At 32.4% G+C, this 26,073-nt stretch overlaps 3 protein-coding genes across 5 annotated transcripts; 1 reads left to right on the top strand and 2 right to left on the bottom strand.

The window, feature by feature from the left end:
- Positions 1-1,803: 1,803 nt before the first annotated feature.
- LOC112755181 (uncharacterized) lies at positions 1,804-3,646 on the bottom strand. Its single transcript, XM_025803106.2, has 2 exons — positions 2,881-3,646; positions 1,804-2,231 (listed from the first exon to the last, which is right to left on the bottom strand). Exons 1-2 carry the CDS (start codon positions 3,382-3,384, stop codon positions 1,926-1,928), a joined length of 810 nt encoding a protein of 269 aa, XP_025658891.1. The 5' UTR covers positions 3,385-3,646; the 3' UTR covers positions 1,804-1,925.
- Positions 3,647-12,951: 9,305 nt separating this feature from the next.
- Positions 12,952-16,026, bottom strand: LOC112755180 (uncharacterized). Of its 3 annotated transcripts, none has more exons than XM_072221278.1 (7): positions 15,865-16,026; positions 15,645-15,723; positions 15,290-15,540; positions 14,766-14,863; positions 14,286-14,603; positions 13,447-13,498; positions 12,952-13,308 (listed from the first exon to the last, which is right to left on the bottom strand). In XM_072221278.1, the coding sequence occupies exons 3-7, from the start codon at positions 15,520-15,522 to the stop codon at positions 13,227-13,229; spliced, it is 783 nt and encodes a 260-aa protein (XP_072077379.1). In that variant the 5' UTR covers positions 15,523-15,540; positions 15,645-15,723; positions 15,865-16,026; the 3' UTR covers positions 12,952-13,226. The 3 variants fall into 3 exon arrangements, with proteins under 3 accessions (XP_072077379.1, XP_025658890.1, XP_025658889.1); XM_025803105.3 differs by having other exon boundaries at positions 15,290-15,537; positions 15,865-16,022; XM_025803104.3 differs by lacking the exon at positions 15,865-16,026 and having other exon boundaries at positions 15,645-15,862.
- Positions 16,027-17,774: 1,748 nt separating this feature from the next.
- LOC112757644 (protein FAR1-RELATED SEQUENCE 5-like) lies at positions 17,775-18,959 on the top strand. Its single transcript, XM_025806196.1, has one exon. The coding sequence runs from the start codon at positions 17,775-17,777 to the stop codon at positions 18,957-18,959; it is 1,185 nt and encodes a 394-aa protein (XP_025661981.1).
- Positions 18,960-26,073: the final 7,114 nt, after the last annotated feature.

Genomic DNA, 26,073 nt, shown 5'->3' with positions numbered 1-26,073 from the left:
AAGAGAATGCCAACTTATCGCTCTGTTTGCTGAGTCATTATAGTTTTTTTAGCTCAATTTCAAGAATAACAATAGTGCAACTAGAATTTCAGGAATCAAATCGATACACAACGTAAATCTCAAAGACCGCTTTAAGAATTTAGTGGAAAAACAATGTTGGCTTTGATTGAGGATCAGTGTTTACCAAATAAGGCGCAACAATATTCTATTCTTGGTGGCAAGCAGGGAAAGTATCGAACGCTGTTGGCATGAAATGCTTCTTTTGCTTTGGAATTCTTTTATTTGCTTGCAACATCGGTCGAGAATATCTAATTCCTTCAATCAAAAGTTATAAACGACAACTGAAAGATTTGATTCCTTTTACTTTTTCAAGTATAACACAATTCATCAGGCCACGAGACTCACACTCATCATCGTTACAGTTTTATGTTCATTCACTAGTCACTAGAGTTTGATTTCACTGCAACGAAGACATGTTATTATTCTACTCTAAACACTTTGAATATTCCACTATAAAAAAAAAATAGATTCTTTTAGAAATCGCTCGCTTATAATTAAAGAGAAATGATATGAGCGAGAATTTATTGTATTTCGTTATCATTTAACCATTAATTTAATTTTTTAGTCTAATTCCTTTAGTCTAATAATCTAATAACATACTTTATCTCATATTTTAAAATATTGATAGTTAAATGATAACAAAAAATAATAAAATTATGTTGATTTCCTAACATTTTTCATAATTAAAATATAAAATAATACATATAAATATATACAAATATATAATCATTATTTTTTTTTAAAAATATTGATAAACAAAAAAAAAAGAATTAAAATTGAATAAAAAAATAAAATATAAATTAAAATTAAAATTAAATAAAAAAATTACTAATGAACATTTTTTAATCTAATTTTTTAATGCAATAAAAAAGAGATCCACTCAACTTAATTTGTTTACCATTGTTTAGGAATTAAATTGATGGAAATTACTTAATTTTTTATTCAATTTTTTAATGCAATAAAAGTGAGACTCACTCAACCTCATTTGTTCATACTATATACTATAGTTTCATCACGAAACTAAAAATAATTTTTTTTTCACCTCTAATATTTTATAATCACTACAACTATTTACAAGGTATTTATAATCTCATATTAAGTTAGAATAAAAAAGATTTTGGACCCACTAATATAAAACTCAATCTACTAACTAAATAAATGAAATCAAAATAAATAAAATTAAATTAAACATTCTAATTATTAAATAATATTGAACTCTTCATATTATACACATTTGAAGTATATATCATTTATTCTCACATCTATACCCATAAAATTAAAGTTATTCTATTTTTGAGATAGACTAAGGCTTGGTTTAATAAAAAAAATTTTGAAGAGGTATTTGTCAAAAGCATAAATTTCTTATTTCGTATTTGGTAAATAAAAAAGAACATGAGTTTGTTTTTGTAGCTTTTAAAAACACTTAAGATAAAACTTTTTAGAATTAATTTGTACTTATCAAAATTAAAAAATCTAATATAATTTTATATATTAATTAATTTTTTAAATTTATCTCTTACATTTATATCTATTATAGTATTTTTAAATTTAAAAAATTATTTTACTAAACATAATTATTGTTATTTGTACTTATTAAAAATTATTCTTAATTTAATTTACTAAACATAAATATTATAATTTTAAAAAATAATTTTATTTTTTTTAAAACATACAAATTTTACCAAATCAAGTTTAAATAGGATACTAAAGCACAAAAAAGCTTATGAACATAAACATCGAAAGTGACAAAAAATATCACTATAGCACAACATATAAATTTATTTGGATTTACATTGTTATTATTAGGTCATTTCTATTCATCAACACCCTCTGTCACATTGAGCAGCCATTACAAATTACAATAATCATTCTATGGGTTTAAAATTTCTATATGCAATCACGGCATAAAAGGGGTCTAACCCTGACATGAATCCAAAAAGTCCCATAATCCAATCAATTGGAGAAGAATTAGTAGTAGCTGGTAACTTCCGAACCACCTCAGGCTCTGTGAAACCTTCAACACATTGGAAGTATTGAACCACAAGTTGTACCCTACTATAGCCAGTGCCATCTCTCCAAGCACTAATGGCTTTCTCATAAAACATTCTGTTGCTGAAACTCACCATGAACACGCCCCCTGGCTTTAGTACCCGGAATACCTCTGCAAATACCTGTAATAAACAACATACATAGGAGATAGTCCATGCTATCCTTTTTATCTTTAAATATTATAAATTGCTAATAATTGCAATGATTAATAGACCAAAGTAGTTATCATCTTGATAAATTCTACATTTTTCAATATTGCACATATATTAAATTATTATAAAACTGAATATGAAGGCAATTTTCTTTTATATCTTTGTGTCACCATTTTTTTTATTTTGTTCCATGATAATATCTAAACGAGAAATGATAAAAGACTAGTAGAATTTATTTTTATTAGTAATTAGTCAGTAATATTTAAAATTATTATATTATTAAATTATTAGATTAAAAAATTAGATTAATAATTAAAACTGCTGACAAAAAATAATTAATTATATTATAACAATACAACCATTTAAAATTTTCAAAACCAATTTGTTCAAAGGCTCAACAACATGAAATTTCTTTGAGGCTTCATATCAATAGGGTGGTTTCTTGAATCACAAAGAAGAACTAAATTTTGTTTAATTTTAATATACTGTCAATGAAAAATAATTTTATACGGACATCTAATCACATAATATCACATTAACAAAAATATCTTATATTATCGTGTATCAAAATTATATATATAATTAATTAGAAACCCGAAACAATGATGGAATATCAAACCTTCTCTGGCTGTTGTAGATATTGGACACTAACTGTGCACAACACTGCGTCAAAACTGCAATTCGTAAACCCAAACTCTTGTTCCTCGTTTAGATCCTTGACAACAAAGTAATCCAGCCTTGGATTTTTGGCAAGTTCTTGTGCATTCAATCCATGACCCACCACTCTTTTGTAGTTGACATCATGGGGCAAGTGGCTGATCCAAGAGCTCATGAGATCAAGAATCTCTGTCTCAGGCTTCAACCTCTCTCTGTAGAGATTGGTGAGTGTGGAAATGAAGGCATCATCGACGTGTTTCACAAGGCGTGGGTATGCATAGAACTCTCTATCTGAGTATGGATTGAGTTTCGTTCTACCCTCTTGGGTCAGAACAAGGCGTTTGATTTTGCCTGTTGAGCTTGGCTCATTGCTCAATGTGCTTACGATTTTTGTTGAAATGTTGTTGGTTTTGATAAGAGGTGATGAGATAGGTTGTATGCTACTGGTGCGCATTGTTGAAGCCATGATTTTTTGTGTAGGTCATGAAAAGTGGGTATGAACTTGAATCAATCAAAATCGAACAGTAACTCTTTTTATGGTTAACTACACGTATACGTGTTTTTGTTTTTTGTTTATTATTTTATCTGGAATATATCATACAATATATTATTGTGGATAACTGTTCCACGGTTGGGAGAGCATTTAGAGTCTAGTGAGATTCAAAAGGGATCGGATTTCCTCTTCTTCTTTTTTTTTTGGGTATGAATAATTTCCTTCTCTTCTTTATTTGGGTGGAAGTTTCTACACAATTTATCATTTATTTATTATGAGGGGATCAAAATTTATTGATTTTGTGATCACTTTTAGCTATTAATCTAATTCTTTTATTTTACTAATTAAATAATATATTTTAATTTATATTTTTTAAACATTAATAATTAATTGATGAATAAAAATAATAAATTTTGATAGTTCTCTAATATTCTTCTTATTATAATTTAGGGTTAAGTGTATGTTTGGGCGCCATTATTTTATTAAAAAAGATCTTTTTTCAATGAAAAAATATCTTTTTTTTATTTTTTAACGTGTTTGGCAAATTTCTAGTAGTAAAAGTAAAAGCACTAGTAAAATCAAAAAAAGATCTTTTTTTGAGAAGCTGTAATTTACATCTTTTTTTAAAAGATATTTTTTCCTTAAAAAAAGATGTTTTTTCATGTAATAAATAAACAAAAAAATACTTTTATATTGTTATACCCAAACATAATTGATTGATAAAAAGACCTTTTTACATGAGATATCCAAACATAAAATTACTTTTACTTCTCTATAAGATCTTTTAAAAAAAAATAACTCGAAAAAAGATCTTTTCTTAGAAGCTCACCCAAACAAGCCCTAAGTACTGAAATCGTCCCTAAGGTAAGGGGTGAAAATTAAAATTGTCTCTGACCTTTTTTTGTTATTAAAATCATCCCCAACGTTACAAAACGTTATAAAATCGTCCTTTTGTCCATAAATAAAATTTTTTGGACAATTTTGTCCTTAAACAAAAATTAAAAAGCCTCTCCACCTTCACCACTACCCTCTACATTATCATCACCATCACCATCACCATCGCTACACCATAACCACCAACAATCCAGCAACACCAACAGCAACAATAAAAAATAAATCAACAAAAATTTTAAATTAAACAATTCAGCAATCATCAACTATAATTTCAGATCCAAAATTAGCAACAACATAAATTAAAAAATTTTAAAAAGAACTCAAATGTTCTTCCAAAAAAAAAGAAGAAGAAGAAGAAGAAGAGAGAAAGAGAACAGCGCGAAGAAACTGGGAACAAGAATTCAAAAAATAGAAGCAACGGATTAATTTTGAGTTAACCAACATGATCTCACTAACGAAGCTATTATCCACTGCCACAAAAAATAGCCTTGAGCTTCTTCACTTCAGAAAGATCAAGTAACGTAGTCTTGGTGATCAAATCAGAATTCAAGTTGCTACCAAACAACGCAACATCAAGAACAGACATCATTACCATTCATATATAACAGAAGTCTCATCATTCTCCTCTTCACCTTCCTCACCCCACCACCACCCCCCACTATCATCATTAACACCAGAACCCACCACCACCCCCACCTTAGAAAATCATAACTCAGAATAATCAACAAATTCACTTTGAACAATAATCAACAAATTCAGCAACAACAATATTCTAAATTTAAGCCAAATCACAAAAAATTAAATTATAGATATTCCATAACAAATTTCACTAAAAATTCAGAAATTCTACAACAAAAATCCAGTTCAAAGAAGAAGAAGAGGGCGGTGAGGGCGAGAAGGAGGAACAGTGGCGGATCACAGGCGGCAGGACGGCGGTGTGGCGGTGCGACGGGGCGGCGGTATAGCAGTGCGACGGTGCGGCTTTTCCTTCCCTCCCCCTCCCCCTCCCCCCCACCTCCCCTCAACGGCGGCCCTGGCGGTGGTGACGCTCCCCTCGGTGGCTCACTCCCTCTCTCGTGTTGTCTCTCTTCTCGGCTCAACTCTGATTCGCGACGACACTCTCTCTCCCTCTTCCCTTTGATGGCGACGATGACAAGCAAGGCAGCTGGGCATGGCGGCGGCGGCGCTGGACACGGCCTCCCTCTCTTCTCTTCTCAGTTCTCCGTCACTCTCTCCCTCAAGCCCTCACCGTTTCTTTCTTTCTTTCTTTTTGTTTCCTGAAGTCGTTTCTCTCTATATTTTTTCTTTTTTTTATTTATTTTATTTTATAATTATATTTATTTTATTTTATAATTTTTTAATGAGGAATAGTTTGGTAATAAAAAAAAATAAAATTGGTAAAAAGAATTATTTTAAAGTGTTTTTGAACATTCAGGATGATTTTAATAAGAAAAAAAAAAGATTAGGAACGATTTTAATTTTCACCCCTTACCTTAGGGACGATTTCAGTACTTAACCCTATAATTTAAGGTTTAACAAACATATTTGATGAGGATACAAGTATGTTAAGGTTATTATCAATAAAAAATATATTTTTTAATAAAAAATTTTAGTTGATAATTTTTAATATATACTCTTAGGACAAATAATGGCGCATATTAATGTTATTATTAGTAAATTTTTATTTTTTTAATAAATATATTAAAAATTTATATTTTTATAAAAAAATTAATTAATAAATTTAACATATCTGCCTTAATTTAAACAAATATTAGTTAAACTATATTTTTTTATGTTGACAAAATATGCTTCAAATAAAAAAAAAAGAGTTAAACCTTGGTGAACGATTCGGTAGTCTTCAGGTCTTGTTTTCCCAATATTAGTGAGATGTTTTAATGTTACATTTAGATCCCAAACACACTTTTTATATTTAGCAAATGCAACAATGTTATCTAATAATGTAAAATTAGTGCTACCTTGGATTTATTATGTGTATCCAAATGCAACAATTTATGATATTATCTAACAATGCAAAGTTCAAATGGTTACCGTTTATTATATGGGAATTGGATCAAATAGAAGAATTCAGTAAAATAAGGAAGTGAGAGTGAAAGAAGTATGGTTTTAGAGTTATTTTTGTGATTTTTTTTTTTTTTTTGTAGAGTTCTAACGACTTTTAGATAGGGTAGACTGCATCAGTATAGATACTTAACCCCTTGAAAAATGCTGATCGTAATCTTCAATTGCTTGCCATTATTTGTTGGAACTACTGGAAAGTTCGCAATTAGTTAATTTTTGAAGGTTCTACTTCAATGACGTCTGCCATTCTAGCAAGTTCTGTCAAGTTATTCCGTGAAATTCAAAGAACTTTCAGTTTAGATCGTCATCTCCATGTGACAATCTCTTAGTTTCATTCGATTTGATTTATCATTCTTTCTTCTTTAAAATTTTCTTCGTTTTTCGACCATGCACCGGTGGATGAATACCTTCAGTGTATTGTTTTGGAAAATTCTCACTTTTTATTTACGGTCCTGTTTTTGGACATCTTTATATTTTATTTTTCAATAATTAATGAAATATAACCTACTATCTTTGGAAAAAAAAGGAAGTAAAAGTCTAAATTAAGATGATAAAATTTATATATAAAAGATATTTTGACATAAAATTTGAATCTTCTAAATTTTAAATTTTTACTTAAGAGAATAAATTAACAATATAAAATTTAGTCATTTTTTAAAAATAATTTCTGAAGATCATAGATAATTATTTCTTTACAAAATAAAAAATTAATCTTATATTTTAGGCTGATTACCACTTGGATGGTAATGACTAAAATAATAGAAAAAACGTCTGATTTATTCTCTAAATCGGGTTAGATATGGATTCTAAAAGTGTCTGACTCATGCGAATTAGGCCACATGAATTGGATTGGGTATCATTGGGCCGACTTTACTTGGTCCAATTTCGAACGTAGCTTGTCTACCTAAAAAAATTGTAAACTGAGCTTATATTTTATAGGTCTAAATATGAACAATAAAAATTATGAATTTAATGGTAATTATTTTTTATTTTATTACTTTATAATTTTTTATTTTAAAAGGTTTTTTACTGAAGAATCTAAATCTATGAGTGATGTTATTTTCCTTTTGATTCTTTTGGCAAGAGCAAAGAAAGATTCTATTTTCTTGGTTTAAATTAGAAGCGAGAGTTAAACTCGTAAATTTTTAAATAAGTATAAAAAATTTATACCGTTTAAATTATAGTTTATTGACAAAAAAAAAGATTTTATAGTACGATCATAAATTTATGATGGCACTTATGAATAGAATCTTTGACTAAGGTGAGACTCAATAATGGCCAATACCTCAAACACAATAATGACACAATAAAGTAGGAAAAGTATAGAATACCGAAAGTTGTATCTGCCAGCTATTACCAACACTAATTAAAATTAATTAAATATAATTTGTTATGTCAATTAGGGATTTAGTGGATACAGTACAATGCATTTTGAAATAGCAAAGAGTGGTAACGTACTAACGTAACATGAGACTTTCACGCCAATTACGAACACAACATGGCACATTGTCACGCAAACCTAATACTCATTCTTCTCGCTGGTTGCGTCTCCGTCGGGTTGCTTTTCATCTCACCGGGACGCTGCCATTTGTTCCATCGACGGTGACTGCGCCTTCACCCAGAGGCCACTTCTTCTTCGTGGAACTTTTCAAGTCACTGAGACACCGACATTACCCTTCAACGGTGACTACGCCTTCACCCGGATCCATTGAAGTAACTATATCCGGTAGGTATATGTGTCTCCATTGAAGTCAAGTGGACCAACCACCATTTTCGTGGAAGAGACACATCTGTGGTTAACAAGCCACATCCAATCAGAAGACACATCCGTGAAAAGGAAAACCTGCCTGTTACCATCACATGACTATGATAGCCACCTCCAGTGTAAGACACATCCATGCTGAGACAACTCCAAAGATGTCACGATGAAATTAGACAGGAACATGGAAGACACATATGCGATTACATGCAAACACGAAAAAGACACATTCTTATAAGACACATGTGGCAGAAGACACATCCATATAGACTAGACACATCCGAGAACTAGCAATTAGCGAAAACCTTGAAGACCCACTTACCTGTTGTTGTTGCACTGGTGTCTGAGGGAAGAGACACTACAAGGGGGCTCGAACTCGAGACAGGGATCGACGCTGGGAGGGCGATGCAGCGGCAAACGAGTTGCGAGGATGCTAATGTCTCCACGAGGCCGGAAGTGTCCAGCCGCAGCGTATCTTCTGGCGGAGCTACTAGAGGGCGTCGCGATGAAGGTTTCACGTGTGGATGCGTCTCTACGACGGCAACATGTAGCCGCGCCAGGTGTCACTTTGGCGGATGTGGGACCGTACTTGTTAGTGGCGGCAACTGGTTTCTCGGAGGCGTTGACGCAGCCGACGAATGCAACCGGCGAAGACAGCAACCCGGAGTGCTATGCGACGATGCAAGTGGAGATGGAGAGTAGGGGGTGTGTCTCAACGGTAAGAACAAGTGAAAAAGGGTTAACTAGGTTACAGCGGTAACCAAGTGGTATTAGAATTAATTGGGTTAATTTAGAATTTGTTTTTTTTTTTAATAAGTGGGCTTTGTGAAGCAGCCCAATAACCTTTAGCAGATATTAGCAGATTTTATCTTGATAACGTAGCATTAATTTTTTAGGTTGAATAAAGTATATTAGTGTATTACTATTATTTTTTTATTTACTAAATATGTATAAAATGATAAACATAAAATTAATTGAAATAATAAATTATTTAAATAATAAATTTTGAGTTTAAGTTTTAAAAATAACGAAAAAATTTATTTTATAAATTATATATAATAAAAAATATTGTTTTAAAAAAAGAAAGTTAGCATTAACTATTTCTATATTCTCATTAAATACCCTATAAATATAGATGTAGCAGTAGATTTAAAGAAGAGCAGCAGCTTATGTCAACAATGATTAATTAAGTTCGCTGCATCCAGGTAACACTTTTTAATTTTCAGGTCCGGTCAACAAAATTTTGCATCCTACTATCCTACTAATTATTTAAAGTAATTCTAATACTTACACCACACTTTTAATATATTAAATACATTAAAAATTGAAAATTATTATTTTTATTTATTTAATAAATACATTTTTCTTCTTAAAATAACTATTTTTTAGGTTCACTAAAATTAAATACTAGTTTAAAAAAATATATATAATAATACTAATTTTTATGTTTCTATCATTTGTTTATTGTTTTTCATGTCTATTTTGTGCTTGTTTGGACGCCATTATTTTGTTAAAAAAAGATCTTTTTTTAACGAAAAAAGATCTTTTTTTATTTTTTAGCGTGTTTGGCAAATTTCTAGTAGTAAAAGTAAAAAGCACTAGAAAAAAAAACATCTTTTTTGAGAAGCTGTAATTTACATCTTTTTTTAAAGGATCTTTTTTCTTTAGAAAAAAGATGTTTTTCATATAATAAATAAACAAAAAGTACTTTTATATTGTTATACCCAAACATAATTGATAAATAAAAAGATCTTTTTGCATGAAATATCCAAACATAAAATTACTTTTATTTCTCCATAAAATTTAAAAAAAAAAAAATAACTCCAGAAAAGATTTTTTTTTAAAAACTCATTCAAACAAGCCCTTTATCTATTTTTAAAATGAAAAGACTAAATTATTTAATTAGTGAGCAACTTTTGGTAGGGAAAAAAAAAATCCAGAAGCAGTTGGTAAATGAATTTAGAAAGTAAAGGAATTTTCCATGAACAAAAACCCAACCTAGTATGGAGGCTTAATTATACCTAGTATGATTGTTATTATTATTATATTTGGAAAGGGGAAGAAGGAGCACACAAAACAAAACTTTCTCAGCAAAAAGCTTAGCTTGTGCATTAAAAAGCAATGAAATTTAAGATCATATATATATTACAGGCCCTATGCTCTGCAGTTACAGTTGCACATTAATTGTATGAAATATGAAACCTTAGCATAAGAAAGAAATAATATAAAATTAAAAAGACTTAGCAACTTTATTATTAGAGAGAGTGGAGAACTCCTTTTCAAGATACTTCAAAGATGCAGGATTGACTTGCATGAACAAGTAGTTGCCAGCAAAGAGATCACCCAAATGAACTTGCCCATCCTTGAACCTTTTCAGAACCTTAGCATATGAAACTTTCATGGCAGAGACAACCCTTGCTTTCTTCCTCCATAGTCTTCTCAAGCTTGGAACTTTCACCCTAAACCTTCTTCTAAAATGTCTCCTTCTGAATCTGAACCAGGTGCTCCTTGCTGGCCGCAGATTCACTCTCTCTCTTTCCTCCTCAACTAAACCAGCTTCAGGTTTCAGCCTTTTGTAACGGAATTTGCTCGTAGAAACCATTTGGATGGAAGACATGCTAGGCTTCACTTTATTTTATTTTATTTTATTTTATTTTTTCAATCGGAACTTGTTGAGATTGAGAGAATATATTGTTTTCTGAGTGGTTGGCTTTCTAACAATGTAATTAAAAGGTGACAGGACAGGGGGAAAGGGAAGGGTCGATGGCTTCTATTTTCGAAAGAAAAGGGTTTAGATGAATTGAGATTGTACAAGTTGTTGGAGTGAAATAAATGAAGGAGTGAAAGTTGTTGAGGGTATTCATATTTTTCCTTTTCGTTAAGTAATGAATTTTCCCACTTCCAAATTTGTTCATGTTTGTACTTATCCAATGAATCTATACCAAGCTTTCAATCAAGCACTACCGCTGCTATTGAGAGAATTTTGTTTGAGTAGTCATTGAATTAAATTAAGGTTTTTAATTTTTATTAATAGTGTCTTAAAGTTAGTGTTTTTTTTTTTTTTTTTGGTGACTTTAAAGTTAGTGTTTAAGATTACTACTAAGTACTAATATAAATTTTTTATTTTTTAAATAAATACATTATAAGTATATCAAAATTCTAATTATTTAGTATTTTCAAGAAAACTTTTTCATTTTGAACAATTTTTAACTAATTTCTTTAAAATATTTGTTAGCAATTAAATTAATTATAGAGAAATTTCTTGTGTGGTCGTATAACAAATTTAATAAATTATTTTAGTATATTTATTTCAATTCACTCAAATTTACATTTTTTATTTCAATTAAAAAGGAAGCGAAGAAGATGACTAAATTGAGAATAATAATAATAATAATAATAATAATAATAATAATAATAATAATAATAATAATAATAAAGGCAAAAGAGGGTGCGCAATTTTGGGGTTCACTTTTACATACAGCAGCACTGATTTAATTAGATTCACATGATTACTTACTTCATTTCAATTTTATTTTCCAATTCATATGGTCAATTGTAATTTTCATTATTAATTTATTAATGTCTAAAGAAAAACTTAAATAGTTTTTAAAACTTGATAACTTTTACACGTGTGAGACTACTCTAATATCTTAAGATAGCTTTTAGACCAGTTTGGCCTATTTAATTTTTATATGACATCCCGACTAAGACTTGTTACTAGACCATCCTACACAAGATGCTGGAAGTCTTTGTCCAGTTGTGGGCACAAGGAGCTGTACAAGTCCCACCTCGTTGAGAATTGAATCTCATGGAATAGTTTGCTTAGCTTCTTATTATACTCACCATATAATTTGTTTTATGATGGTCCAACTTAGGAATTTATGTTAAGAGGTTAGCCTTTAGGTTGTTAACTAAAATTAGATTGGGGAAATAAATTCCCAAAAAGGCAAACTAAAAACCATAGTACGAATTACGATCATAGGCAACTCTTGCTTCTCGTTTAAGATTAGCAATTTAGCAGTGTAAGTTTTACGATACGTGGAGTAATAAAAGTGGATGGCAAGCAAGTTTTCTGTGACTTGCATGTTGCAATTTTTAATAACATGCTAGAAGATGACAAAATTAATAGCCACACGAAAGATCATCAATAAAGTGATTCTGTTGGCTTTTACATATTGTTAGGCTTTGATGTAATCGCCACCAAACTATGGTTCTTTCATCTGCGGTGTTTGGTTATTGTTCAATCAACTGGTCAAACGTGGAAACAAGATAAAACCAACAACATTGAACAATGCCATTATTATACACAAAAAACAAGTATCACGTTTGTGAGAAATCAATGTCATAGTTTATAAAATTACCGAATATCATAAACTTAAATATCAAGGTAAGTATACTTTAAGAATATTGCGTGTAACACGACAATCTGTAATTCACCATAATAATTCAGACACCATTTGCTGTAACAAGACCAGAGAGAATCACCTTGCCCCTACATATAGTACAATCTTGATGAATGTACAAAATAGGGTGCCTTCAATGAGGTTTGAAAATTTAAAGACTTTAAAGCATACTACCCAAACTAGTCACTACTAAACTTCTAGTAGCTTAACAAAAATTCTCTCATATATTTGTACAAATTTTATAAAATAATCAAAATTTCAGAACATTATAAATTTTCAATTTTTTTCCCTTCGAAGATTTACGAAAACAAGTTGTAAGCTTATTTGTTTGAAAATCAAACAAAATCACCCTTCATCTCATCAGAGATTATAGCTACAATAGTGTAATAGAAAAGGCTAATTAACTTAAAATAAAACGTAAGGTTTATTAACTAGGAGTATATTAAGAATTCAGCCTCCTCAAAATAGTTGCAGCTGATATAACTGATTTAAAGGAATAACATAACAAGAATGGCAATCTCATAATACAAATGCTTGCTTACTTGAAATCAAAATCATAAACTTCAGAAAATGCCACACGCATCTGCTGAAGTAAATATCTTGATACGAGATGGTTTTGGCTGTTTAAGTTCTAACTTGCTCTAGTTTCTCTCCAACTAAACTAAACTTACCAAAATATATTATGTTTCATGGCTTTTCTTACTCTTCTTCTTTCTTGAAGCAAAGCTGCTTGGTCCAACTTCTATGGACATTCTTTTTGTCCTACAGGTAGGGAAGCAGATCAGAAATCAACAATATACTTGGGACAAGATGAAAAGTTGGAACTATTGTTTGTTACTGACTTGTCCTAAACACCGGAAATTATCTTATTTTGTTTAAATTCATAGGGAAGCAAAATACCTTGATGATAACTCTTCTGACTCTCTGCATCCCTCATCATCAGGAAAACCATCTATTAAAAAATTCATCAACGCAGTTAGTAACTTAAGAGATGCCAACACTCGTTATAATTTATAGTAAGGAATGATTAATACAATAACAATTAACTGAGTGTTGGGTATGCCTCTATCCTTAGATCAGTTTTTGCTGACTAGGTTTGTTTGTTTTGGGAGCAGTAGAGAGGTGAATTTGTGGCATTGTGAATTATACACCATGACTGGAATAATTGGTTCAAGAGCAATGTATGCACCCTTAACGATAACATTTTCAGGTCAAGAGGTTTAATGGGCTACAATTAGATGCTAAACCTCTATCTCCTATAAAGGCCATGAGAGATTGGAATGCTATTCCTCTTTAGCAGGGAAAAAAGATGTTATGATTTAGTATCATCCTTCTAGTTTTGTCATGATAATAATAATTGCTAACAGTAGATAATGTTTAACTAACACTTACCCTAAGGGCACTTCTTAAATTGTCTAATGTAGAAAGTTCCTGAAAATCTAAAATGCTATATTTTGCAATGCATATGTTTTATAAAAAGCTTTAGAAATTCTACTATGAAAATCCTTAACAAGTGTCCCAACAGGACCTTGTAATGTCTTGCAACAAATCGTCAATGTTTCTAATCAAGATTTTCATGCAATTTCTACTTTCTTCTTTTATGCATTTTGGGTGTGCTCTTGACCAAAGTGAATTATTTATCATTATCAATATGAGTAGTAATTCAACATCAGGCCTCAAACTGAATAACAAGGTTGAAGTTCTTTTGTTACTAAATATCATTTGACCGGTACACGTACCAGTTATATCTCTTTCTCCCTCTTCAATTTCCTGCTCCAACTCTGAATCTGTGCCCCATCGATCTCCACCATCGTCATTGTCCCAACGTTCACCAACAGGAGGCATCCAGAAATCTTCCTCTTCGCAGGAGCTGCCCTCATTAGAAGGATCCCTAACTTCAGATATAATCTCTTCAACCCCCTTCTCCTTACTCTTCTCCTTCTTTTTCTTCTTCTTATTCTTCTTATCTTTTTTTCCCCTATCTGCACTTTGGGGCTCCTCCGAGCATTCCACGCCTTCCATTCCATGACCTGCCAACTTCTGCTCTTCCTCTTGTTCTGTTTACATATAAGCTAATAATGCATCAGTTAACGTAGCATATTATAAAACTAATATGCATTCCCAAATCATATATTCCGCAAACACTAGCACAAACACTAGATCTCACTCCATATCATCCAAACCAAAAACCGAGTGAGACAAAAGACACAACAACTAACCCAACTTATTGAGGAACCTCTTCCCAGTCATATGCTTCCAGATATGTTTCTCTGACTTATTCACCTTGTCTCCAGTTAGCTTACATATCACCTTTGAACTGGAACAAAAAAGGCAAAAGCTATGCTATTATGTTATCACTTACCGTTAAATTGTCAACAATCAACAGACTCAAACAGATACCACAATATAAAATATGAACATTTATCACAATTTTTTTTTTAGTTACACAATCATAGGCAAGAGAAACCCCAAATTCCATAGTAAATTATGCCTTACATATTCAGTTCATGTTTTATTGATTTATTTGTTTATCAAAAATACTATATGCACACCAAAAATAAGTCAGTATGTATTTGTGTATAAATATATGTATTGTTTAATTTATTTTCAATTTGTATTTCATATTTCAACATATAATCTGTAAGTGTGGTCGATTTAGCGGGTAATATTTGGTGTAGACATAGCATTATTGTTTATTTATTGTGTTGATCGAAAAAAGTAGGAAAGATAAGGGGTTAATTACCGGCAAAGAGGGTCTTGATTGAACATATTGAGAGGTGGTTTATGATTGGACAATGCAAAATCGATGAGACCCAAACGGCACTTTTTGCTGCGAGAGTAAAAGTCTATGTCCTTGGAGAGGACCTCGTGACCAGTCTCTACGCACTTGAAACGGCCATTTCCCAGCTCGCTGAAGCTCGGGGACCCGAGAAGGTTCGCCCCTTCCTCTTTCCCACTCTCTTCAGCTGTCGCCATATCCCTCTTTCCGAGCTTCTAGGTAAACAATACAACAATCAGAAATTGGTAATTAATTTGCGCCTAAAGAACTAACGAAATTAAACAACAACAGCAGCAACAATAATGTAATTAAACAGTACCGGGAGGAGAGACAATGAACTTGCGGACGGCGGTGAAGCTCCACGACAGATGGCGAAGCTTGAGGAACGGCGGCGATTGCTGTAGGAACAGGGAGGGTTTGTTAAGACCAAGACTAGGGCCACGGCGAAGTATCAAAATTGAAGATTGCTTAAAAAAAAAAAAAAGATATTATATAAAAAAAAGGCTTTTGCTAGTGTGTAGATTGGCAGAATATTCTACATGTATAGAAGTCCACTTGTCAAATGGAAGATTGTGCACGTAAGGCTAGGGGTAGAAGATGTCGAGCAAAGAGACCCACACCTGCATTGGGGTTTGTGCTTGCAGGAGACAAAGTCTGTGTTTTTGCAGTCAGTTTGGCTAGATTAAAGTTGGTGTTTATCTGATAATTAAAAAGTGATTATATTAATTATTACCTAGATTCATGGTTGGGCTTTTTGGGTTTATGATTGTGGACGTGGGCTATTTAATAATGCAATTTTTGGATGAGGTATTTTCGTTTTATATAGCCCAAATACAAAGAGGACTTTTGTAGTTGATTTAAAGTAGCTAACATTGAAATAGTTTTTTTTTTGTTGTAAATTGTGATGACTGAGGAATGATGGTCACATAAGGCAAAAAAAAATTTGGAATGGGATAAAAAATGAACTAACATGACATACCTTGTCCAAAAAAAAAAAAAAAAAAGAATAGAAACATTTGCATAAATATTGTTTATACTTAAAATTATTACTGTTAGAGAAATGGAAAGAAAATAAGTGTTTGTAATGTAATTATCAACAAATTGAAATTAATAATTAGTATTAAGAGGATATTTTAGAGAAATATGTGATGGAGTAAAGATAAAGAAGCTAGATGATTCATTATTAAGTGATAAATTATAGATTTGTTTTGAAATATTGGTCAAAAGCATTTATGCGAATGATTTGGAAAATAATTTTGTGAGAAGCATATAAAGATTCTACTTTAATATATTGAAACTGAGTTTTCTCCCCAGTTAATAAAAGTAAGTTGTCGATTTCTTATGAATCTATTTTTTCGCCAAATTGAATATACTATTTTCTCCTTTAAGTTTATTTTATAAAAATATCTTTGTTACAATGAGCTTATAATTAACATTTTAGTAGTAATGCATAATTATACTAATTTAAGAAAATATCTTTATCATAGTTATATAAAATCAATGTTTAATACATTATTTAACTAATTATCAATTATGAATCGAAAATACTTTTAATCATTTTAATAATAATAATAATAATAATAATAATAATAATAATAATAATAATAATAATAATAATAATATGATATGATAAATATATGATAATGGCACCGGTTATTAATAGCCAATTTATATTTCTGTAAATAAATTTATTTTAAAAAATATGTTTATTATAATTATATTATAATTTTATAATTAGTATTTAATAGCTAATGCATATTTATTTTAATTTTATAAAATATCTTTATTATAATTATATAAAATCAATATTTAATATGGTGCGGTGGTATGGGATCCTTGGCTCATTGTTGCTAAGATTGTGTGTCTGCAATGCTTGTACTATATAACTCTGGGAATCTTGTTGTCCTTGCTTGTTGGAACTCGCGTGTCTTGGCTGAGCCTGGTATATTTCTTTGACTATGCTACCATCACTACCTCCACGGTTACTGGTTGGTGTGTTATTGCTACGATTCTAATCAGCTCAAGCACTAATGGCTTTTTGTAAATAAATTATTTAATCACAGCAGAAGATATATGTAAGAAGGTCTTTCGGAGCGAGGAACGTGCTTATGATTTCTTCGCAAAACTTGGAAAATTTCTTGGGTTTGGGTTCGAAAGGGTGACTACGGGAAAGATAAGGAGGGGAATTTGATAAGGCGGAGATTCTTTTGCAACAAGGCCGGTTTAAGGGACCAGAAGCATTACAACCGGGTGGATAGAAAAAGATCACATTGTCCAGAAACGCGAACGAATTGCAAGGCAATGCTGTCAGTATATCTTGATAGGGTATCTTGCACCTGGAAGGTTAGGAAGGTGAACCTGGAACATAATCACCCACTGACGCCCAGGATAATAGTACATATGATTCCAGGATTTCGCCGTATGTCAGATTCTGCCAAGGCACACATAGATGGGATACAGCGGTACGGCTTACCAACCTCAAAGATACTGGGGTACATGGCAGGAATTTCTGGGGGGGTATTCTCTCCTTGGATTCACCAAAAAGGATGCTTACAATTACATCGAGAAGAGCAAACGCGACAAGATTACGGACGGTGACACTAATGCGGCCGTCATATACCTTGAGGGAAAGGCCACAGCCGATCCGATGTCGATGGCAAGGTACAACCTCACCGATGATGGTATGTTGGCGAACCTCTTCTGGGTTGACGGAGCGAGTCAAGTTGATTACCAATATTTTGGTGACGTCCTTGCTTTTGACTCAACCTACAAGAAAAACAAATATAAGAGGTCGTTAGTCATATTCTCTGGCACGAATAACCATAAACAAACAACAATCTTTGGCTTTGGTCTTGTTTTGGATGAGCGCATACCTTCTTACATGTGGATGCTTGAGAGCCTGGTTGAAGTAATGTGTGGCAAGACACCGTCTGTAGTTGTTACAGACGGAGATGATGCAATGATTGCAGCTGTGCGGAAAGTTTTCCCACGAGCAACTCATAGGCTGTGTGCGTGGCATCTACAAAGAAATGTAACCTCGAACTCAAACGAAGAAATGTTTCAAAATGTGTTTGCAAAGTGGTTATATGCTGACATGGAAATTGCTGACTTTGAGGCTGAGTGGACTCAGGCAGTGATAGACTTTGAATTGAGTGACAAGTTATGGGCTTCCCAGATGTACGAGAAGCGGGAGATGTGGGCCAACGCATATCTGCGGAACAAGTTTTGTGATGGCTTTCGGATGACATCTAGGTGCGAGGGAATCAACGCTAATGTAAAAAAATTCCTCACTTATAGGCACAACATTCTAGAACTTGTTCAGAATCTCGAGTTGCTTGTTCGGGAGTACCGAAACAACGAGCTTTCTGCACAGTTTAATACATTATATAGCATGCCGGTCATCATAAGTTGCTTGGATTCCATTGAAAGATCTGCTGTGAAAGTGTATACCCGAGCTGTATTCAACGAGGTTAAAAAAGAGATGGATCGGGTGGGCACTGTCAACTTTGTTAGTCGAACGAGGGTCTCCACAACAATTTTGTATATCATAGAAGACTATGGTAACCCGGGAAGACGAGTTATGATGCTATTCGAGAATAATGTGGTTAAGTTAGAATGCCGTTGTCGGTTCTAGGAACGAGTGGGGTACCCTTGTAGGCACATATTTTTCGTTATGAAGCACGAGTATTTGTATGCTATTCCCGATCGCTTGATAATTAAAAGATGGAGACAAGATGCCAAGGACATCGGACAGTACGTTGATGACATCGAAGAGGAATCCGAGAGGGGCTTTTTGCTGAGGCATGGTGCCCTTCATGCAGCTTCTCAATGGATGCTTTTCGTCAGTGCCAAGAAACAAGAGTTGTTTAGAGTTTCATTGAATGGGATTAGAAACGTTTGCAGGGACCTGGAAAATGGAAATGCTAAAGCTGTAGATGGTGCTTCGAAGAGGGTTGATGTCGGCATTAGGGACCCTGTGGTTGTTAGAACGAAAGGAGCACCGTCTTCGAAGAAATTAAAGTCAAAGAAAAGAAGGTGTACTACTTGTAGAAAAACAGGGCACACTAAGCGGAGGTGTACAGTTAGCATGAGGTCCTTTAATGAAACAGATGCCACTAAAGGTGCTGATATATCCAACACAGACCGTGCGGAGATATTCTTCCTACATAATCACTTGATAAGGATTACTATTTTTATTTTGTCAAAAAAAATTTAAAATTGTATCTAAGTTTTCCACTAATGAATTGTGCACCCATGACGAGTTTATTGTGTATTTACTGATCCATATTAAGTTAAGAATGTCGAGGCGGAGTGCAAGAAAGAAGTAACATGAGCAGGTGTTGATGTTGATGTGTTGGAGGAACATCAGAGTGGTGACCAAAAATGCAACGGTGATCAGAGAGTTTGCACAGCTCAAAGCCAAAACATGCACTCATTAGGCGATCAAAATGAACCTGACTGGAAAACAAAAGTGCTTAAATCTTGCCTAGCTGATACGTGTTGTGTGTTTAGTTGGAATCCTTATTGGTATTATCGTGACAATGTTTCTCTTCCTAGGTCATGGATATTTTGAGGAAGCTGAATCCAAGAACGGAAGCCAAGTCTTGATGCGTGGGGGAAGGATGTGATTGCTTTTTTCTGTTTTTTTGGACGGAGTGTGATTGCTATATGAACTGTTAAATTTTTTTTTCTACATATGAGAAATCTATGTATCTAAAATCTCAGTTTGACACATGTTCTCTAAAAGTGGGATACATGCAGCAGGTCTTTGATTTTCTCTAGCTACTACAAACATGTCAGAATTTGTTCCCTAAAATAATTAAGTATAATGTCATTATTTAACATCTAATTTAATTTGTAGGTTTTTTTTTGTCGAAATGGATTATTGGGTCAAAAACTATCGATTGGCACTTGGCGACAATATATCCGGGTCATGAGAAAATAAAATAATAATAATAATTAATAATAACAATGATAACAATAATAGTAATTCTTTCAAAAAGTTCTTTTTCCCTTTGTAGTTGCATTTTATTTTAAAAGTAATTGGATTTTATCTCGTGTAGTATTTAAATCCTGTGCTATTAAATTCATATAATAATATAATATAAAAATGAACCACAAAATTTTATTATTGTAAATTAAAAAGAATTATTTATTCTATTAATAATACTGATATAACTATCCACCGAATATAATTAATAATAAAATTTAAGATTAGTCAAGATACTACATGTGTTACACTAAAATTAAAAAAAAATATATATATATATATATAAATTGTAGACAACACTTATCTAATTTTGTTTTTAAACTCTCCCATAACTTAATAATAATAATAATAATAATAATAATAATAATAATATTAATTATTATTATTATTATTATTATTATTATTATTATTATTATCTCATAGTCCAAAATATATTGTTATTAATAGAGTGATTTTTGAGATCCAATCAGTGCATCTCAATCCAAAAAGTCCACAAATTAAATCGGAAGTTAAATAATAGAATTATAATTAATTACTTCAGCTAAAAGGGAAATAAATACTGACTACGCAGTGAAAATCAGAACCTGCTACATATATTTCACCTATTTCAAAACGGACGTCAAACTCAGAGTTTTAACACATAAGTTCGTCACCTATAGAAAAAATTTGAATTCCTCACTGTAGCATTACCCTTTTTTGAGAGGCCAAAATAAAAGAGGTATTGTCGTTGGAAGTCATATGCAAATTTGCTTCATTAAATGTGGAGATCAAAATTGCAAAATCTGATGGCCTCATCCCTCTTATCGTTTACGTCGATAAGTTGACACAAACGAATGGTGATTTCTTTCTTTAATTATCTTAAAAACGAGATCACGCAGATGTTGATATGATATATAATAACGTAATATAAAGTCTTAGCATAAAATGCTTAATACGTGATAAAGTCTTGCATGTCTTGTCAGAGTTGTGCATGCCAAAAAGTGTGAACTACGATCTATAATGCTTGCAATAATGCGAGTCAGAAAACAACCAAAATGGCGTGTGCCAAGGACAGTTGTTTTCGGGTCACATTACTAAAGCCTAGGATAACATGTCATCCACGACGTCCATTTCAAGTACATACATCTTCACAAAATATTATAACTAAGTGCTCCTCAGAAGATGCCTATATGGTTGGGCTTTGACTACTGACGCTAATCACTGGTGATGCCTTTAAGGATTTTTTTTTGTTGCCATCTGGGGCTTTCGGGCAGAACCCCTCACTGCATTATCCCCGTATTCAACCGCTCTTTGACAAATTTTGGACCTTATTGGGTTGGCCCTTGACATGACCAAATCCACCGCCAACTGCATTCGGTGGGTGTCATTTACAATCTGCGAAGAATATTCAGTTCGTTAACAGAGTTGAAGGAGTCCCTATATAAGTAATGTAAAGGGTATCATAATTTTAGAATGGCCTGGTACCTCGAGATCATACGAAGTCCACAATTCAGACATATGCATCCATTGCGTAACCCAGACCTCGCAATCTAGTCTGATCAAGGATAGTACGATCAAAAGCAACAAAATCAGGATCTAAATTTCGTGTAAAACTGTGAATTTTATAAGATGCAAAGGATATGGTGTGCTCACGATTTTGGTCGCTGTTGGCTGGTCATGGGCTCTCGGACCTCAAACTCTGACCTTTCTAGACATTTGCTCTCCTTCTTCCTATAAAATTTCCTATCCTTGAGTAGCCTAAGCAGGAAAAATGCCTGCTTGAAAATTTGTGATGCACAAACACAACGCTGATAAGCACGGTATGGATAACTAATTGGTTATGCTTGATGCAAAAAAAAAAAAAATTTATTACGTCTTTAAGCACCCAAAAAATGGAAACAGTGTTCGGAATTAAATTTTTACCCATAGATATTTCATGATGTATCCCTAAGCCTTGAAAATATTATTCATTATTTCAAACAAAGCAGAGTACTGAATTCTAAGTAACAGTTAAAATATATTCTAGTCTTCTAACAAAAAGTTTTATAATTTATTATTTGTGTAACTCACGCTAATATTATACTTTATATTCATATCTTGAATCAATTTCAATGATATATATATATATATATATGTTAGACCGCTTCCAATTTTGCAAATAACTATGGTTACATATAATATGAAGAGTACGTAACTTTAATTTAATATGGTTAAACATAAAATGTTGAAGTCAATGGACAAATCATTAATTAAATTTACACCACACATATGTTTGATAAATTTAAACAACACTATGTGAAAAAATCATGATGGCAACTACATACCACGTACTCCATTTGCTCCATTCTGCCTTCTCACGCGTCAATGTCTTTAGCAGAGTCCAGATATATGAAAGCTTTTTCGCGCAAATTCACAACCATAAGGTACCAGTGTTGATCCTTGTTTAAGGGAATGTAAATCTGGGATGAAAGAAAAGGACGTTTTCAGAAAGTAAGTCATGAGTTGCTGACGTTAGGATTTTTGCCAGTAAAGAATTTCATAAAAACAGTCGCGTTGTAGATATAGTCTCTAAACCAACAAAAATCCCTTTGTACAAACGTTTTGGTTGTCACAAGTAACAAACCCCTTTGAAATTGATAACCGAGTATTCAAACCTCGGGTCGTCTTCTCAAGGAATTGCAGGGAAGTATGTTCTTATTATTGGTTATGAAGATTGTAAATTGGGGGTTTTGGAAGTAAGGTGGGAATATGTTATATGACAAGTAAAATAAAATAATAATAATAAAATCTCTTGGAAAGGTATAAGAAATTGGAAGTCCAGACTTAGTTATCCTTATCAATAATAATGAAAGTTGAATCTTAATTCTACTTAGTTGACATTTACTAAAGCAAAGGAAAGTCAATGGACAAATTGGTTTGATCTTCGAATCCTATTTATTTCCTAAGAAAAGATTGGGATTATTGAAATTCAACTCAATTGGCAAGATAACAATTATCAAATATGCTGTTGAATTGGATAACTCCTGAGTTACTGATTTCTTAACCAAAACCAAAAGGGGAAAAGTAAATCTACTGGAATAAAAATGCCTTCAGATGGGAAGCAATAATCATGTAAATAAAAGAAAGCAATATTAAACTGAAATACCTCAAATTGCATTAACAAAAGAACTTAAATCTGACATAGACATTCATAAATTAAATTGAAAAAATAAATAAAAGAACATTGAACCTCGATTGAGAGTCACTCCTAAAACTAAGAGAAATCCTAAATCCTAATCCTAAGAGAGAGGAGAGAACCTCTCTCTCTAAAAACTACATCTACTCCTAAAATTGTGAATTGTGAAAGCTTGTCTATGAATGGATGTAATCCCCCACTTTATAGCCTTTAATCTGTGTTTTCTGGACTGCGAACTAGGTCGAAAATAGCCCGAAAATTGCTGGAGAAGAATTCAAACACGCTGATTTTCGTCACTGCGACACGGCCGCATGGAGCACGAGGTCGCGTCGCCTAGCATCAGAGCAACTATGGCATATTATATATCAAATCGAAGCCCCAGACGTTAGCTTTCCAACACAACTAGAACCGCGTCGTTTGGACCTCTGTAGCTAAAGTTATAGTCGTTTGAGTGCGAAGAGGTCAGACTGGACAGCTTAGCAATTTCTCCAACTTCTTGTATTCCTTCCACTTTTGCATGCTTCCTTTCCATCCTCTGAGCCATTCCTGCCCTATAATCTCTGAAAGCACTTAACACACATATCAAGGCATCTAATTATAATAAGAGAGGATTAATAATAAGCAATTATAAGATCAAAGAAACATGTTTTCAATTAAGGCACATAATTAGGAAGGCAAATGTAAAACCATGCAAATAGTATGAATAAGTGGGTAAAGAGTAGATAAAAATTACTCAATTGAGCACAAGATAAACCATAAAATAGTGGTTTATCAACCTCCCCACACTTAAACATTAGCATGTCCTCATGCTAAGCTCAAGAGAAGCTAAAAAGATGAAGAGGAATGGTAGAATGTATGAAATGCAACCTATCTATATGAATGCAACTACATGCAAAATGTTTCTACCTACTTGGTTAAAAATAAATAAATTCTCCAAGACAAATATAAATCAGATTCCACTAATTCAAATCATACAAAATAAGGTACAAGTAAACTTGTAAGAAGATAGCTCATGAAAGCAGGGAACATAGAATTTAGCACTGAACCCTTACTGGTAGTGTATATCACTCTAACTCTCAAGTGTCTAGGGTCAATTACTCTATTCTTCCCTAGTCATGCTTTCTAAACCTTGTTCTTCATCTAACCAATCAACAAATACTTAGTATACTAATGCAAACATCATGAGGTCTTTTCAAGGTTGTAATGGGGCTGAGGTAAAGGTAAGGATATATGTATGACCAAGTGAGCTATAATATGAATCTTTAATTAACCTAAGCTCTCGCCTAATATACATATACTCTATATACTTTTAAATTCATGCCTAGCTACCCATAATTCCCACTTTTGTATAATTCCCATACTCATGTACCAAATTTTCTTTAATTTTTATCACATGTGCATTGATCTTTTATTAAACTTAATATTGGGGTAATTTTGTCCTCTTATTTATATATATATTTCTTTTTCTCGTTTTTTTTTTTGAATCATAAAAGCAAACATAACTTATCAATGCACATAGATTTTCCATTATTTTTCTATTTTGGTTTTTCATGAGTAGGTTCCCAAATTCCTAATATTCAAATAAATTAGAAACATGATACATTCCCTTATTAACCCATGTTCCCACAGTTTCCCCACACTTAATTGTTACACAATCCCTATCTTAAGCTAACCAAAGATTCAATTGGGATATTTAATTATTTTTCTGCTTAAGGCTAGTGATGTAGTTATAGAACAGAATAAATGGGGATAAAAAGGCTCAAGGTGGCTAACAAGGGTGATGTAAAAGGTAGGCTTATTTGGGATAAGTGAGCTAATAACAAGTAATGACCTCAATCATATGCAAGCATGTAAATATACTAAATAATGGACATATAGATTGGAACAAAATATAGATTACAATCATAGAGAAGGAAACACACAAGAATAAAATATTTATGGTTAAATAATGTAACCATATAAATAAGCTCAAATCTCACAGGTTGTGTGTTCTTTGGCTCAAAAACCATGTTCCACATACAACTTCAAACAAGTTTTAACATAAAAGTTTTTTTTTTCAATTTAAATTAGTGAAATTTTTCAAAGATAGGGTCTTAAAAGAATTTTATTACTTTAACCAAGTAGTAACTAAATGCATAAAATCAAACAAATATGCAAATGCAATAACTAATTTAACAAAGAAAATTTAAACATTGGTGTTGAAACAAAAAGGTACTAACCCATGGAGATCGGTATCGATCTCCCCACACTTAAAGATTGCACCGTCCTCGGTGCATGCTAAGATGTGCAAGTGGACGGGTGGCTTCAACTGATGCTTTTCTCTATAGATTGTGCAGATTGACTTGCCTGTCTCCCCATGTAAACGTCTTCCGGTTCCCTTCTGGGTGGCCATCCTGAAAGAAAAAGGGAAGAAAAGTAACCCAGAAATAGAGATAAGAAAATAAAAGAAGTATGGGTGGGTTAATGCCAATTGATAAGGGTCTCAATTACATGGTAGCTACAACATGTAAGTGAAAAAACAATAGAAGCCATGGCATGCCAGTGGTGCAGAATATGCAGCAAAGGGGAGGTGTGTGGGTAATGAAAATATAAGTTCATGTCAAT

The sequence above is a fragment of the Arachis hypogaea genome, chromosome 16 (assembly GCF_003086295.3).
Source record: "Arachis hypogaea cultivar Tifrunner chromosome 16, arahy.Tifrunner.gnm2.J5K5, whole genome shotgun sequence".
Classification (NCBI taxonomy): domain Eukaryota; kingdom Viridiplantae; phylum Streptophyta; class Magnoliopsida; order Fabales; family Fabaceae; genus Arachis; species Arachis hypogaea.
This window is presented reverse-complemented; position numbering and strand designations above follow the sequence as displayed.

What these genes read in the sequence shown, in the direction of transcription:
- LOC112755181 (XM_025803106.2), bottom strand. Translation starts at nt 3,384, where the DNA reads ATGGCTTCAACAATGCGCACCAGTAGCATACAACCTATCTCATCACCT. An exon ending in ATCTACAACAGCCAGAGAAG is followed by an intron (nt 2,232 to 2,880) that starts GTTTGATATTCC and finishes TGTTTATTACAG; the next exon opens with GTATTTGCAGAGGTATTCCG.
- LOC112755180 (XM_072221278.1), bottom strand. Translation starts at nt 15,522, where the DNA reads ATGGCGACAGCTGAAGAGAGTGGGAAAGAGGAAGGGGCGAACCTTCTC. An exon ending in AATCAAGACCCTCTTTGCCG is followed by an intron (nt 14,864 to 15,289) that starts GTAATTAACCCC and finishes TTTTTGTTCCAG; the next exon opens with TTCAAAGGTGATATGTAAGC. An exon ending in GAGGTTCCTCAATAAGTTGG is followed by an intron (nt 14,604 to 14,765) that starts GTTAGTTGTTGT and finishes ATATGTAAACAG; the next exon opens with AACAAGAGGAAGAGCAGAAG.
- LOC112757644 (XM_025806196.1), top strand. Translation starts at nt 17,775, where the DNA reads ATGGGATACAGCGGTACGGCTTACCAACCTCAAAGATACTGGGGTACA.